Genomic DNA, 18,139 nt, shown 5'->3' with positions numbered 1-18,139 from the left:
TTCTATCGACTCAAATCGATTTTCCCTAGATTATCTCTGTTAAGATTGTATATATCGAATATGAAGGAATTATTTGGTCAAATTATTTGTTTCGTATAGAACTTATTAGGTTGTCCGATAAGTTTCTTTCGTTTTATAAGGAAATAATAGACGCACAATGTTTTGTTGTTTTATATCAGTTTATTGAATTAGGCACGAACATAATAATAGAAATATAACGAAATGGATCATACGTAATTCAATAAAATAATATAAAACAGGAATTGTTGTTCATCTATTATCACCTTATGAAACGAAAGAAACTTGTTGGACAACCTAATAGTAAAATTACGCGAGAGTAGTTCCATGAAGATGTAATGGTTCTATGAATTAATTTATCGTATCGTAGTGTAAATTTTCGTTTTTATTAGGTACATCGTCGTTTTCGCAGTAACGAAATCTGGGCTTTGTCTTAAACAAATAGAATCGTCCACAGATATGGAAGTATAACGTTGCAGAAGTACAATCTTCGTAACAGACCCAATGCATCATCGTCGGCACAGAGACGTAACATTTTCCCCAAAAAGGAAGCAACATTTTTGTCAAAAACACAGACTGAACGCTGAAGCTCAGTACGAAATTCTGCAGGGAAATTAGGATTCGCCCAGCTCATGAAAGTTGCAGTTGCCGTATGTTTTTTCCCGCGCCTTAGCATCGTCGTCGTGCGGCGTGCTGCACTCCGGGTACCTCTTTTCTCCACTTTCCGGCCTGGGAAAATGAAAATTTCACGGAATTGAACTTCGTTCGAAAGTGGAACGCATGTTGCGTGACGTCGCGCTTCAATTTATTTCTTTTGTCAGTGATGGAATAATTAGAATGGTCGAAACGCAAAAGAAGAAACGGGTCCCTGTTAGGTACGTACGAAAGATCATGAAACTTTCCATCAAATTTTCAAAGTTTTTGACACTAGAATATATAGCGATGATTAACATTTTATAACGTATAACATTTTTATCAAGGAAATCCAAAATGAAAACAATCCGAAAAAGTACTTAACCCCTTATTCTCAAAAATAAAAATAATTGATAAAATTTGTATGGAAAATTGCAGAGTGATCGTTTTGAATAATTAATACTATTAATATGCACATCCATAGCTGTGAACTGCAATAATTATAAAAAGGAACATAGAGAAATTAAATATTCCATATTTCAATATTAACTAGAGGTTAGCGAGGTTTTCTTTGGTTGAAATATCAAAACTGTGAGATATTCAATTTCATAATAATAAGAAGGCGAATCGGAAGGCTTGATAGAGGTTTCGCTTCATTTGAATGTAAATTACGCGATAAATGCTTATCGAAATGTGGCGATGCCCAGAGTTCACCTGGGAACGGGGTGAATTGTTCATTAAACGAAAGTAATTACGCGAGCGGGTAAAATGTTAAAAAATTGTCGAGCTTGGAAACTATTGGCGAGATCGGTATTCAATGAACTTGCCACCTTCGCGAGTAACCTGCAGTCACAATTTTTCTGCGATAATTTGTCTAACTGAATCTTACTGTAGATAAAGATAAAATTTGCGAAAATCGTGCTTTAAACTTTTTCTTATTATATAAAGCTACGCGTGTAATACTATTTAATACCTTCTCCTTTATTTCTATATTTCTGCTATTTCTATTACGAAACCAAACTTCAGCAATAAAAGTACCAAACGAATATAAAAGTTGTTTTATAAAATTATAACGATATATTAGAACTTTAATAGGAAAAAAAGTTTCAATGTGCTCAGATTAACAGAATAATTAGAAAAGGGGAAATGAAATTGATCGACGCATTCGAGTAAAAATTTGACTATTTACAGAAGAGAACAAAATGATGTCAGTGATATCGAGGGCAATAATTTTTCATTATATCGTGTTCTATTATAAACCTAAGTAATTGAAAATATCACGTTTGATTTTAATTTGCGAATTCGTACATCATTGTACAATATTTTTCATTCTCTGGCTCGTATTCCTCCTGAGTCTCCACCAACCCACTTTCATCCTCTCGAAGCTCATTCCAGCTCGTATCACGAAATCGTTGCACTGGGACTCAGCGATTCGCTAGATTAGAGGAACTCCGGCGAGGCAAGTGGTACACTTTTCATATAACTGCATCTCCAAGCTGTTCTTCTCCTGTTACGGAATAACCACCGTCAACGATCACAACGATGTACCTGACATTAATTTTTCTATAAACTTGCTCAGGGATTTACCGTGTTACTATACGCGAACAGGTACGTTTCGCATTCATGTGCCAAAATTTTCATCAGATAAAATCAGAAAAAGAAACGAGAGGAATTAAAAGATAGACGATGAACAGAGAGAAGTGAAGGATAATTCTGTGACGAAAGAACGGAGAAATGACAAGCAAGAAAAATAGAAAAAAGAAGAAGAAAGAAGAGAAACGAAACAAAAGGGAGAAATGAAGAGAGGGGAAACGGAGAAGAAGAAGATAAGAAATGGCAAGAAGGATTTGGAAGGAAGAAACAAGAAAAGAGACGATAGAGAGGAGAAACGAAAAGAAAAGGAGAACAAGGGAAAAAGCTAAGCGAAAGGAAGATCAGGGAACTCTAGCGAGTTCTCTGATTCCAAATTTCGGACACAAATAAGCCAACGACAGTATATCTAACCCAAAATTTCCATCTCCTTCTTACCCGTTCCTTCGCTCCAAATCCGTCCTACCATAATTCAATCAAGACTTTTAACCGTGAACGGCTCTGATCCCGTATTTCGTTTGATCTTTTTCCAAATTTCCTCCGCAAGATGATATATCCATCCTATAGCTGGTCCGTCGTAGCAAAAGTATAATATAAAAAGGGGAATCGCAAATCTCTTGAAAGCTACCATCCAGAACACGAGTCCGTCGAGGATCGCGTACCACGAAATCGATCCTCGTCGCCGAGTCTACCGGACCACCAGGCTGGTATTTCCGGTTCAGCTTCGCAATAAAAAGTTACGGCGCTCTCCGCGCGCACGTAAATTCGCAAGATGAATTTCCAGCGAAAACAGTTACTTGACATTCAGTGGCTCGCGATGAATTCAGCCGGGGCTGCTATCCCGGAAGCGGCACTTGTACGCGTTGAAAAGTTTATTCATAGAGCGGGCCTACGTCCCGAGGAAAAGCTGGTCCGCTTCTGCGTTTTCAAACCGGCCCACCGCTGTCCTCTCCCTTTGCTGTCGCACAATGCACCACCGCGAGTCCAAGGGAATGCCGAATTAAAAACCGGATTCAAACGTCTGCGCGACGCAGACGAGCCTTTCACAGTGATATTGAGTTCGAAAGATAAAACGGGGGCGGTGAAAGAACCCGGGACAAAACGTGGACACTGAACGTCTTTCGTATTATCATCTTCAGAACTTTCGTCAAGCGATTTACGTGCGACTGACTTTCTACCAGGCTTCGCGCCAGTCTTGGAGAATGACAATGAATAATAACTTGCGGTTTGCTTAGTTCCCTGTGTTTAGAGGGCTGTTTTGGCGAAAGTGTTGGGCTTTCAGACGTTTCAAAGAGGAGAGGCTTTGGTAGAATTTGTGGCAGAATAGTCGAATGAGACGCCGTAGAAGACTTTGAATTGACAGTAAGAATGAAGATTGGAATGTCGGAGATAATCGAGGCACTCGAAACAAATACTTTTTCCCCTATGTGAATTTATAATATTAATTTACTCCAAGAAACTGTACTTTAATTCAAATAATTGAACGATATACTTTATAGCTTACATGACAATATAAAAATTTATATTTAATACGTGACAATAGAAGTAGAAACTCCACTGGTGCGGTATAAACGTAATAAATGTAGGCAAGAAAAATATAACAAGATTTATGTCGACCTTCGTAAATGCTTAAAATTGGAGCTGCGTGGGAGGGATTGAATGAAATACTGGAAGATAAACGGCTTTGTTGTCGAACTGGGAATAAGGATGATGATGTTGGAGAAAGTTACAGTGTTTATTATGAATGTAATCAGGAAAAATATAATAGGATTTACTTTAATGTTAATAAATAACTAAAAGCAAAAACGGTGTCTGGGGGATTGAACGTAACGCCGGTAGGAATTATAGTGTTTATTGCAAATATAAATAAGAGATATGTGAGGAGATGAAATAATACTCCGTTAGTTACGTAGAGGTGTGAAGATCTGACGATAGTGTGAAACGCAAGATTAAAGTTTGAGGAAACTGTATAATCATATCAAGGAAACGTAATAAGGGTGTGTAACATGACGGCGCTACACGTTATACGCGATACGGAATACATAAGGATAATATAACGGAGAAATTGTAGAGTTTTACAGAATATAATACTTTCAAAAATAAAAATAAAATTTTCATTGGTCGCAAATTCTCGAATAAACCGTGCATAAAATTAAAATAGGATTTAAATTAAAATTAAAATAGAAAATCTATTGTATTCGTTTTTCTAATTTACTTTTTCAAATTATATCTAAACTGTATAACTAGAGAGAACTGTGTTTTACGAAAAAATATTTTACTACAGGATAGTTCAATATAGAACAGAGACTGAAAACTAAACGTTCCAATACAAACTGCAAAAAGAATTTTCGCGATTACAAGCACGATGGTATCGATTAGCTATTACTCGACGAGAAGAGCAAAAAGAAGATTAGATAGGAATCTGAATAATTTAAATAGAAAATTGGATAACTCAAAATATCTCAGGAGAAATTTACAAATATCGATATTACCATTGAACTATCGTTATATATTTAAAGTTACATAAATAAAATCGTTAAAGTTACGTCTATATACCAAATACTTTTGTGGACTTCTATTGGATGGCTGATAATATTGGTTTATTTAATTAATTCGATATCTGCGTACAATATCTCTATAGATATATATAGATACGTATAACCTGGAAACAGATAGTTTATAATTAATTCCTAGAATTTAATCAATCTGTATATCGGAGATAGACCAATCAATTTTTCAACAGTATTATTTCGTTAACGTATTATAACAATAACAAATTTATTTTCATCCTTTAATCCTATAGAAAATAATTAAAGAGCTATAATAACGTATCCAAGCACTATACTATACAGTAGCTACAAAAATTATTTACACATATTCTTATTTTCCAATGAAACATTTTTTTATCCGATTGTTACTATAAAATTTTATAGTCGCCTGAAAGTATCACTAAATGGTACAAAATTTAATATACTTTTAATCATTCTATTAGTATATAAACGCTATAAATAATAAACATAATGGAAAGAAAATATTTTGTATATCCACTGCATATCAGTAACGATGTGAATTGGCAATAAAGTAAAATACACATAACTCGACAAATAAGACTAAGAGTCGCTATATCTAGTACTCGATCCACTAATGCTTTCAAACCTTTTTCCACCTCTTTCTCTTTAAACTTTCTCTCGAAAGTTTCCAAACTTTCTCACCACCCAACGTTCACCCTTAAGAAGAAGATTTATTCTTTCATACATACACCTGTGTACATTCGCATAAGCCATTTCTGTCTTCGCATTTCACACTGACTTTCGCACAAATTTCCAAGATCCTTTACTTTCAAAACATCAGCCTAGCTTTCGTTAGAAATTATCTCAATTACGTCAATGTGACAGTCGTACACTGTCACACTCTGAAAATTGTTTCAGTCAAATGCAACTTAGTCTGATAAATCTGTAGGGATCAAATTGAGTCTCTATGAAAATTTCATTATGACAAGTCTAATTCCATGAACGGATATTGAACGTCAATCTAATAAATCTAAAAACTATGAAGCTAATCTTTAGATATTTAAAAACAAAAAAACAAAATAATAACACAATAGACACAATGATCCTACAGGGTCATTTTCATTGCAAAACTGTCTCTTCTTTAATAGAAGAAATCCCAACAGACACGCACATAAACAAAATTCAATAAAATTGGCAATAATTAAAAGATACGAGTACTTATGAAATTGTTTATAATAATGCATATTTAGATTAGTTTTATACTAATATAAAAATCCATTTAATTTGCTGCTTACAGTAACCTAAATTTATTTCCCTTTCAATTATTTTATATTAGGTTTTCACAATGTTTTTTGTTTTATATTAGTTTATTGAATTATGCACGAACATATTAATAGAAATAGAACGAAATGGATCATACGTAATTCAATAAAATAATATAAAACAGAAATTAAAACGAAAGAAACTTTTCGGACAACCTAATACATATACACGTTAGATTCTACTATTAAACGTTTAGAACAGATGCGATTGCTTTCAAATAGATAGTCTGATAAAAGATTAATACAAACAGCGGATTAAATCGACCATGATCGTTAGATGTCGACAACTTGTATCCGTAATCAATATCGAATCGCTTGGTTTGCTTCTCGAGGAAGTCGATGAGCAAAGTGTCGAGCAACGTGAAAAACTCTGTTGCATAAGCGCCACCGCGTGTGCTGAATAGGAGCAATAATAGTAGGACGAATCGAAGACGCTTTTTAGCCGTGTAATTGACCGCTTTCCGTTTCTGTTTCAGTGCAACCTGCATTCGTACGTGTCATCGACGAGAACACGAAGAACACGTTAAGCACCGGTGCCACTTTAGGACCTATAAACGAAGGTTCGTCGATTTCCTTGTACTGTGAGAGTGGCGAAGGGAAACCGGTGCCTACGGTCGAGTGGTTCAAAAACGAACAACCATTGGAAGGTAAAATTTACCAACATTAATACAATACCGTTTCCTTTTTTTTTTTTTTACAACGTTTCACGTTGACAAAATTATTGTACTTTCCTTCTTTATAGGATTTAAACACACTTTTTGGTGTGAAATTTTAATTCGAGATCGTAAAAGCTTGGAATTTATACTTTTCATAAAAAAAAATGCTTTCATCTTGTTGTACGTATTGTTTTTTATATCTTCAGACTATTATATCTAGGAATGTTTAAGGATATATTTAAATAATTTTTTTTAGTAAACTAAAATAATTGCAAAGGATAAAGCCGTCGTATTTACCGCAAAGATTTCATTTATAAAGAAAAATATCTATATAAACACGTTTGTGAACGCATATGTTACAGCGCTCAGCTCGACGATGATCGCTGATAATGGAGTAGGGAACGCGAGCAGCCAGTTGCAGATGCAAATTACACGCGACGAGCTGAATTCAACTTTTACGTGTAAAGTCAATAGTACAGCCCTGGTCGAGCCCCTGACCGTCGATATCAAACTGGATGTCCATGGTAAGTATGCATGTGTACGCGTGACCTTTCCAACCTACGACCAAACATCATTGTCCCCTAAAAGTGAATCACTCAAAGCCGATAAACGTTTCTTTATCGACGTCTCGATCGACAGAAACGGGACCGAAAATAATCCCAGCGAACTTGACTCCTTAGAATCGTGTACGTATTCGTTTATCTGGACATCTCGTTGTGAAACCCCTTCGAGTTGGGACGACAAAGTCTCGAAAGGGTGTGAAATACGATCCTCCTGTGTTTTCCTTGGCTTTCTTTCCGTGCGTGCACGTTCGATTGTTTCCGGTGAAATCGAATCCCTTTTACGAAAGATAGAATCCTTTCAAACATCTTGCAATTGAATTTATCGCTTTACGAAAGTTTTCCCGTATAGTTCCTGCTGTTTGAGTGTGGAATTTGACGTTTTCGCTTGAAAACATTATTTTTTTTTTTTTTTTTTTTTTTTTGAAAGTAACGAAAAATAATATTTTGTTTTTTGGGTTTTCGAACGTTTGAATATTTCATTCTACCTAGGTACATGCTATGTCTCAGAGTATTTAAGTAATAGGTGTTTGTAGGATCGTTACGTTTATATATTACATTATTTGATCAGTTTCGTAATTTGTCATCCTTTGTTAGAACATGGGCGAACCCGAGTATTAGAAGCAATTTAAAATGGTCGCGGATGGTTCGAATAATAAGATTAAATTATAAATTACTACTCCTCCACTTCCAACGACGATAGATGTACCGAAGATTAATGTTTTTGGATACAGTGATACGAGAAGTTTTCAACGTGCGATCAATTTTCAGCGGAAAGTTTTGAAAGTTAAGCATGATCTATGAATTACAAACGAAGTGAAAGGGAATGGACCGTCGGTAAATTATGATCTTACCTAGTTTTAGCCATAAATCATTCCGCTAAAAAGTCTTTTTCGCTGTGTCGTCCGCTAAAACTAAGGTCGTTAAAATTCGTGTGAACCGTGTGCAACCTTCTCTTCCGTATTCTCATTCAATTCCTTCCTGGCTTTTCCCTCCTTTCCCCTTTTAATTTCTACTCTTTCTCCGTCAGTCAACATCGCGATTAAATACGAGCATTTTCGTGTAACGCGTGAGACTTCTCTTTTTCTTTAAACACAGTCCATGAGAAATGACGCATCTTTCTAACGAATATCATTGCTGACAATTTTCCCTTAATGCGATTCACTCCAATTTATTTCTGTCAGTTCTCTTCTCCTTGATTTCATCCTTTTCAATTCGCCTGCTTTCTCTACCTTAATTTCCTTTAATTCGTCTCTGTCGACTAATTATCACTCCTTCGTAATGATTATGTAAACTAAGGTGACAAATACGATAATAGAGCGGCTACTTCATTCATTACGTACAGTTCTATCTCAATCTCCTAATCCATTCCTTCGATCAATATCTTCCTCAACTATATGTGACAATAATTTTAGAAAGATCGTAATTTCGTAAATCGTAATTCCTTTATCACGCTGTTTCATCACAATCATCGCCCTAACGGCGTCGTAAATTTGCATCAAAGATATATATCTTGAATCCATGGAAAATAGAAGATACCATTGAGACAACATAGTGTATCGTACCTAGTACCTGCTATACAACGCTGTAGGGTTAATATTAAGTATGGATCACTGTAGCAATGGCGAGGAACGTCTGATCTATATCGGTTCGTATATAACTACTGACTAGGATTACCCAATATGTAGTAGCACTGTGATTTAGGATAATTGTCGATGGTAATATAAACGAAATGCTACTATATATTACATTACCAAATGGAATTTATATCCCCTGGTAACTAACGATATCGATTTAAGCGTTAATCGATTATTTATAATACGTATTAGCTTATTTTCACTAATCATAGAAATTTACGAGTACTATATTGTACAAATTTTGTATTTTCTATAGCAAAACATACAAAAATCCATGAATCGAATCAAATAGATATAGAATAAAGACAAGATCTCGACTGTTAGAAGAAAAAAGATGAATTGCGAGTGAATTAGCGAGGATGGTTCGTCGGTACGAGTATATTTCTAGCACGGAATACTGTCGTTTATAATTTGAAAAAATAATGATCTAAACATTTTTTGTACATTTTATGTACATGAAATTTTGTCTTTTTTTTTTTTTTTTTCTTTTCTTACATCTACAATCAACCTGATACATATCTTCCACATGTTTTGTAGTATTCTGTATATTTGTATCTCTAGTAATATCTAATAATTTAATAATCTAGTAATATCTAACAATATTTGTAATATGCATGATATTTCGAACAGAATCTTCCGATTGATTAATGTTTCATCCGAGAAAATGAGATTTCCTTTGCACCGAGTCCATAATATCCGAAAATTCTTCTCATAGCTGGAAATACGATTCTAGAAATGTCCTCGAACCGCTATAATATTCTATAGAACGAATAACGATTATAAAATTCTCGCCACGTGTTCAGAGAGAGCTCCGGCTGCAATTGCGACACGCTGAATAAGTAAAATCGAGGCGATCGTTCGAAAATTGCCTCGCCGCCTCGAAAATCACAGGTAGATACGATCGAACACGGCCACGAGATTAAAGAATGAAGAATCGGCGACGGCACCGTAGATTAGAATAATTTATCGCGGCACTGATACACGTTTCTCGCGTGCCTCGCCGCGAAACAAATCGTGCCGCCAGCTATTGCGGAACGAACACACCGAGTTAGCAGTCCTCCCGATCCAAAAACTTTTCCGCCGAACCTTCCATGTCCGCGCGAACTTTCCGGAGTTATATCCGGCCGTGGAACGACGGAGAGAAACACAAAACCGTCCATAACGACGACTAGATTAAGAGTTAAAGTTCCGGGAGGCTCGTTTCCCTCTCTTCCAGCCTTCGTTTCGCCTTGGTACTCCAACAGCTTTCACGTCCTATCGTTTTCTCGTCAGCCTCGAATAACGTTATCGAGGGGGAAAGAAAATTTTGATTTATGATAGTATTAGGACAGTTTCTTGGGGAATTCTGTTGACGTTTCCAGTATTTTATTGTTACCTGTTCGTAGCACAATAACACGATGTTGGAAGAAAATTTGGACCGTGTGGATGATGAAATTTGAATAATAATTATTATAGATTTTAATAGCACTGCCGTAATATGTGGTAGATTCTGAAATTTTATGTAAATTCATAGTTTCACATAAACGCAAGTGAAGAAATCGAGTCTGGTTAAATAACTATTTGTTTAACAGGTCAACTCTGTAAAACATAAAATATGCGATTTGTTACGTTTTTCTCCCATGATTTTGACGTAGAATTCCATTTTCTTTTCAATCTATAGTACAGATAGATAGCTTTGAAATCTTCTATATATAAAATTCCTTTTTATCATATAAATATTAATATTATGTATTTTATTAAACTGACAAGGCACCGGGATATTTAAACGAAGGCCATTATGCACGATAGAAAGGAAAATCCCTAATTATCGAAATGCTAGAATGTATAGAAAGAACAGACGAATATCAAGGAAAATCCGGATCTACCCAATTACGATTCTAAACGTCACATTCTGTGTAACTTACCGACGCGGATAGGTTCCACATAGGTTTAACGAGTAAATAATTTGACAGGAATAATTATGGTGTTCGAATAGGCGGGCGCATACGAACTCCGTGCCGACGTTCGTTCCTGTGCAAACGCGAGACAGACGCGAAGCTTGCCTCGAAGGCGAATAAATCGGAACTTTGAGTCGGGGGATCCGGAGAGTTTGTCGTGTGCCGGGCAAATCAATTTTCCTTTTACACAGTGTCGTGGGATTATCCCGAAAGAAAGAACGGATGAAGGGACGAGAGACTTTGGCGCAAAGTATCCAATACTCAGGGAAATCACAAATTGTCACGAGACGAACGCGTTTCACTTGTCTTTGACACGCCAGCAAAGATCTCTGTCTTGTACCGTTGTTGTATCCGTTGCTAACAAATTTATCATTCGAATGCGATTTGATCGAAATGAGAATATTTAGATATGTATATCCTACTTTTTTGTAACGCTAATTAGTTTACATAATTTTTACACTTTCGAGTCAAGAATCAATGAAATATAATTGAAATTACGTTTGTCGTATTACGTATTTTTAACGGAATAATCGGCGAAACATAAACAGATTTAAATGAAAGCTCGCAGGATGGATATTAAATCGGTAGACATTAAATTTACAGATTGTGTATTAGTATCGTACGATTGTCGAACTATGCCGACTGCGAATTCGGTATAATCGCGTTAATGATTATTTATTTTATTCGTTAATGAAGGAATAATTTTGCAGCAGGTGACTCGTTGTAAAAGGGATGCTTGATTCCGTTTAATAATCGTTTCCGATTAAATTGCACGACATGTGTAATTAACGATGTAATATTTAGATTATATCGAATTTAATTAACAAAACCAGTGCGCATAATTTAACATACGATTTCTGCAAGCCTTCGCGTTACATAAACCGCTGTTCTTTTTTACTATGATTCTCTTCATTTTCATCCGTAATTATGTGTTTAAAATTAACTTTTATATTATCGCCTTTACGAATGTATAATCGATGCTGTTTGTAATCGAAACTTGTAATACAAAAAACTATCATTAATACATATTGGAATTGACCGAATGTCATATGAAATTATCGATTACTTTCATTGCAAGATTTAATAAATGTAAATTGGAGAATTTGAACACGATAATATTATTTTTTCGTATAAAATATATTAGCGTGTGTTACAACGAAACAGGATATTTCACATAGAAATTTGTGAGCTATTTAACTGTTTATTAATAATGCGATCCAATTCATTTACGATTTAATTAATCATTTTTAGGATCTAAGGATCTTTAATAAAATCTTCTACATCTATTTATTGTTATTCGCTATGAGAAAAGAATAATTTTAACAGATAAAACAATTATTTAAAAAATAGTAGATATAAGTTGAAAATATTCAGTTCACCATATACTTAAGTAATTAAATTTATTCTTCGCCAACTTGTCTTTCGCCACTATGTGCAAATGTATACATACATTTACATATACATAACGGTGGTCGTATTCAAATTGTACAATGAAACTTGTTTCGAAGATAGTACTTCTTGCAGTCGATGGGAGCTCAAACTTGGTTTGTGAGTTTGCAGGAAGTTGACTGTGATGAAGTGAACTTGATTGGAAACCATCTTGAGTAAGTAGGAATTGACTAAGTAAGATTAACCGATGTCGACCGGAGACTGGTTTAAGTAGAATTCGAGCGAAACGAAAAGTAATTATATTATAAAATTCATGATACGTATATCGATCGGAGATGACTAATTTCATTGCTAAATCTAATCTACGTACTACGAATCTTCTAAAATATCTGTTCCCAATTTCCATGAGACATCAACGTAAATTGGTTAATTCCCTCTTTGCAAATCTAACGACTGAAAATCAGAACGAAACGAAAATGGAAGATTCGACGTACATACTTGTGGCTGAGTATGTCCTATATTCGAATCTCGAACTACAGAATTTCCTGATCTCATATCACTCTAGAGACTAACAAATATAGCGCAACAGTTCCATCAAAAATTCTATTGAACGACATGATATTTCGTTTTATTCGCGATCCCAAAAACGAGCCATAAAAATTAGCGTTCGTCGAGCTTTCCATGTCCAAACTTTCAACCTACGCGGTTTATTGATAGGATGCAACAAAGTTTGCGGCTGTTTTAACCGACGAAACGAGCAACACCAGCTGCTTTTTTGTTTTGCCTTTCACGGGGAAAAAATTGTATCTCGTTGGTAACGTCGCAGGATTTCTATCGATGAGAACGTTCGAAATAGTTCCAGGTGAATCTGGTTATTATGAATTTAACAGGCTCTCGATAGACGTAACTGGTATTCGCGAAACATGCTCGGCCGCATCGTGACACGCTGTTTCCATGCAAACGACACGCTAGTTTTCATACGACTGGCAATGGTGGTCGTGTTCATATAGTCAGCGATTGCCCATAAATTACTCAAGATTACTAAGCAGCGTGCCAGACGAATCGACTACCAACAGCTTTAATCGCGCACGAATAATCATCATTTTTATCTGAAATTCAATGAAATGGCTCGTACGTCGCCATTATCAGACGCATCAGAGTCTTCGGTCGCTAATTATGGCTAACTCCATATAATAATGAATTCGATTTCCAGTTTCTTCTTTCTTTTTTTATTTATTTTTAACGAAGAATTTTTAGAATAACCAACGAATAGATTAGCGAGTGATCTTAGTTTGTTTGGAGAACAGAGATTTGTACGGAGAAAAAAGGTGTATTAAAATATTATAATTAAATAAGTAAAAATTTATTTTAAGAAGCTATGAGAATAACGAACATAACAGAAGAATCGAGATATTCCTTTCCATTTTCACTTCATTCTATCTACGTTATACGGCACATTCTGCGCATCTACGTTACCATACAATCATAGACATAATAAGAAAGCTGAGCGCTAGTTGCTCTTAAAATCTCGTCTATATTCAAATGGCATTATTTAACCAAAAGATACGTTACCTAAAAAATACCAAAACTCTGCATTTCTACTCGCTATTAACGTTTCGCGAATCCATCCTTCACGTTAAAGCCATACTTTACATTTTCCACTAAAGTTCCACTAATCGTGTATCTGACGAATCGGGCAACCATCCAACCAACTGATTCGCTATATAAATATACTATACATTATATATGAGCGGTTTACTCGCCAAACCGATTAACTGCACAAAGCAAAAGGTAGAGAAAATCGATGAAATTGCACACGATAAGGATCACTCAAGTTCTTTGGCATTAAAATTTCGAAAAGTGAACTTAACCACTTTGCCGTGTGAACGGTTCATATATCAGCGTACGATGTAGCAAACAACGTGTAATACAATCATCAGAGATACAACAAATTCATAGCTCGTACTTTTAGGATGAGAAAAGGGATCTCTATCTCGGACGAAGTAAATGAATCCAGAAGCGTAAAACAATCGGTCCGAGTGTCCGCGATCCACGGAGCCGATAAAGAGTCTGTTCAACCGAGCGGATGGGTTCTCACCTCGAAACTTGCCGCTTTTCCAATATCGAGAGGAAAGGTCGCGGAATGGGGATGGGTGTGGTGCGAATAAATCGATTAAGTAAGCCGCTTTTAACGACTTGCCGTGGATTTAAAGTCGAATCGTTGCAAGTGGTCGCGAGCGACGTATCTGCGAAAGTCTCAGCTGCCGGCACAGCTGGTGAAGTCAGGTTCCGGAGAAGGCCGGCTCGAAAGACACACACCTGCACGGAAGGAGAATGAGAGAGTGCGGAGTTTGCAGACACGCCGCCTCTTAGGGGCAAACAAGAGCCGGAAATCGCATCCCAGGACTTGGAAAACTCTGGTACGAAACCGCTTGCCAGTCTGCCAACTCTCCCAGATGCCTGGTGCCGCGGTCGTTGGAAAAATTTTCCACCGCGTTCTCGCCCCCAAAGCAAAAAAAAAATCGCAGAGGATAATTGATTGGGGAGCAAACAATGCTCGAGAGAGGAGGAAATGATCGATCGAGGGGACAAGAGAGGGGGAGAGAAAGAGAGAGAGAGAGAGGGAGAAAGTTTGATAGGGAGAGGCAGAAATCTGTCCACGCTCGAGTGGTTCCGTATAGTCACCGAGTTTAGGGGTGTTAATATAGTCAGTTGAGGGAGAAGTGGTTTTTGACGGTCGGTGTAAGAGAATCATAAATGACGATTAGGATGGTGCGAGGAAAATCTTGTTGCTGAGCATAGATTTAGGGCTTGGAAGAGGAAGGAATAAACGATAAGTAGATCGTGGAGATTTCTGTAAAATTCATAAACACGAACGCGTTTCATCTTATAAATGTGAGAACGTGTAATGAATAAATTATAAATGTTTACGTAAAATTCGCAGATACAAATGTGCTCCATCTTCTAAATATTAGAACGAGCGTTTCGTTTTGGATATTTTGGATATTTATTACGTTATGTTATTTAATTTAGCAATCTTCTCTCGATCTGCGAGTAAACATCCAGTAATTAAATATTCGTTTTGAATTAATTAATGCTGCTGAAATTAGAGCATAAAAATTTCCCTTTCCTTTTCGCGTGGATAAAATACTAATGAATATTTCGAATATCCATCTTAAGGAACAAACTTCCTGTATCATAGAATTATTATATCAAAAATATCAAAGAATTATATAGAACACACCAGCAAAGCCACAAGTCGGTTACAAAAGCCGATAGATTCGACCAATTGCCGGGATCCACTTACAAAAACCAGCGTCACAATCCACCGATTTGACGGGCAAAATCGAGGAAAAGAATAGCCCGAAAAGAGTAACTCAACAATCATGAAGAATTGTCTTTCAACCCTCGTTTAACTCTCCCTTTTTATGAAAATCACTTTCGCTTTTCTGCATTGTTCCGGGCAAATCGTATTACCTCCCGCGGAGAAATTTCTCTATTATTCTTCGAAACCGCTCGAGCCAAAGTCGATAAACCGTTTTCTCGATTCTACGTATACGCACACCTCTTTGTATACGAGTGTGAATGTTCCGCGAGGAGAGTTGCTTTCTGTAAAATCGTCGGAGCGGCGCAGCTCGTTAAATATAAGAGAAGGGAAAGGGCTAGAGGGGAAACGGATCTTTGTCATTTTTTTCTTCCGCTTTCCTCGTGCTACGGTGTTTGTCGAAAGAAGTGGCAGAAGAGGGATGGAGTGGGGGGGGGCGAAAGGAAAAGGTGAAAAGGAAAAAAGAAAGGGGTAAAAGAGGAAAAGTGGAGGACGCGGTTCAAGGCAAATGCAATCCTCGATATTAGATTCCCTGTTCGCTCTCTATTCCGGATCGACCGGTCTTTCTTTTCACGTTCTTGCCGCGCGTCGTTTCGCTGATTGCCCGTTCGCTGGTCTCGCTCGAGAATTATCTCCCCTGTAACCGCCTCGGGAAACTTACTTCCCCGTATTTCCCTCGCTGAAGAGCGCACTGAGATAGAGAAACGAGGATAAAGGACGAAGAGGAAAAAAAGGGAAGAGAATGGGCAAGGTAAGGAGAGAAAGTTCGCGAAGAGAGGAAAGGAGACCTGTGCCGAAGGATACTTGCACGTGAACTTTTTAATGTTTCTTCAGCGGTACAGGAAGCGATGCCGAGTACCTGGACTAAGTACCTCGACGGCTGCTGCCCGGAAATTGAGCTCGCGGCGCCCTGCGAGGAAGAAAGGACGAATGGACTAAGAAATAGTTCGTTTCGGTAACCGTTTCGGTGATTACCGAAACAGACGGATTCTTCTTCGTTATCAGTTTCGATGATAGAGAAATAATCGTAAAGGAGAAATGGATAAATTAAATTTATTAGCTAGACCATTCTTATGTCACAATTTATCGATGATATTAATTGAGCTTTATTAGCCGAACTGTTCTTATGTAGCAGTTTGTTTACGATATTAACTGATGTTAGATTTGAGTATTTTAATTGCCTTTTTCAAATAAAACTTTATCTTAGCATGTACTTTATCGGCTATAAATCTATATGGACATCTATCGATATTTTTGCTACAAATTGAATACTTTTCATTGCATTTATATTTTAGTTATTTCGTTGTTCTCATAATATCCACTTTATAATATGAATGACTAAATAAAGATCTGTGTAGGTTCTTGAATTATCATACACTTAATCAAAGTAATTTTCTTCGGATCCTTCAGATTAAGTGCTTTAATAAAAGAGTGTTACGATAGACAGTATTACGATAAAGTTTTAATAATGTTGCTGAACTTAAGTATTTTCAATATAATTTAAAATTATTAACGAGATTAATTCAAATATCCAGTTTTTAAAATGCCTGACAAGTTATACATTAGAGTTCATTTTTAATTGCTTCTAAAGGCTCTTATCTAAAGAAGTTGGTCCAATTATCAAAATATAAGCCTATTAAAGAAGGATATTTATTTGCCTGGTTTAGTATGTTACTATAATAAAAGGGAAATATTTCTTTGTCTTCATATGTAAACTTTCCAGCTCATATTTACCTTGCGTTCGTTTACGTTCCTTTACGTGATCAGAAACTTCATTAAAATTAAATTGCTAGACATGCAAGATTGCATGGCATCAATCTTCTGCCAGGGGTAAAGCGAAGTAGTAGTTAACAATAGGGAGACAAGATGAGATTATCGTAGCTTGTTTGTTACTTGATAATTGGATTAGCCTTAATAACAGATACACAAAGCATTACTGTTATATCATTATATCGTTTCCATACGTAGTGTTGCAAAAACCCAATAATTGGCCAATTCGTACATTTCGTCGTTTGAGAAATATCGTTGAATCGTGTTACAGTCGTGGAATTTTTATATCGCGATAAGAGAGATGTTAACATAAAATCGAAAGACAAACATCTTTTTATGAAAACGAACAACAACGAACTTATCGCGTTTCCTCGTGTTTTCCTTCTTCATTTACTCTTCGCACGAATAGCCAACAATAATTTTTACGACCAAAGAATTCTCTCTTTTCCTTTGTTTCAACTCGATATCCAGGCAGAATTGGAAACGATGAGGAATTTCCAGCGGATTTCAGGCTTATCTCCATCGAAAGCCTTTTATTACCTGGATCGCAACGTTTACAGAGACTGGATGCAACGTGATCCGCAAATTGCCACACGTTTTCAGCCGCGGTTCAATTACACAGACGGCCGCCGGATGACAAAAGTCGAGCTCTTACCATTTACAACTTCTTCTCTCCATTTCCTGTGGGCCTAACACTACGAAACGAACGTTTTCGCTCGTCTACTTTATTTTTACGGCTTTTTCGAAAATTCTCACAGCGTGATTTTACGATTTATCTAGCGATAACAAAGT

The 18,139-nt window shown here is 36.4% G+C and overlaps 2 protein-coding genes across 17 annotated transcripts in view; one reads left to right on the top strand and one right to left on the bottom strand.

Moving 5' to 3' along the window:
- Positions 1-18,139, bottom strand: part of kar (monocarboxylate transporter 10-like protein kar) — a 179,220-nt gene that overhangs the window by 23,630 nt on the left and 137,451 nt on the right. The window lies entirely within an intron of this gene.
- nrm (neuromusculin) overlaps positions 1-18,139 on the top strand; it is a 433,949-nt gene that overhangs the window by 329,749 nt on the left and 86,061 nt on the right. For all 15 annotated transcript variants that reach the window (XR_011172628.1, XR_011172629.1, XR_011172630.1 and 12 more), the window contains 2 exons: positions 6,550-6,720; positions 7,092-7,253. Coding sequence is in view for 11 of the 15 variants with exons in the window: in XM_069109818.1 (XP_068965919.1) it covers positions 6,550-6,720; positions 7,092-7,253 (333 nt within the window). In the remaining 4 variants the exon portion in view is untranslated. The remainder of the gene's footprint in view (positions 1-6,549; positions 6,721-7,091; positions 7,254-18,139) is intronic.

Source organism: Bombus flavifrons, chromosome 3 (genome assembly GCF_040668555.2).
Source record: "Bombus flavifrons isolate JBK064 chromosome 3, iyBomFlav1_principal, whole genome shotgun sequence".
In the NCBI taxonomy this organism is placed as follows: Eukaryota; Metazoa; Arthropoda; class Insecta; order Hymenoptera; family Apidae; genus Bombus; species Bombus flavifrons.
This window is presented reverse-complemented; position numbering and strand designations above follow the sequence as displayed.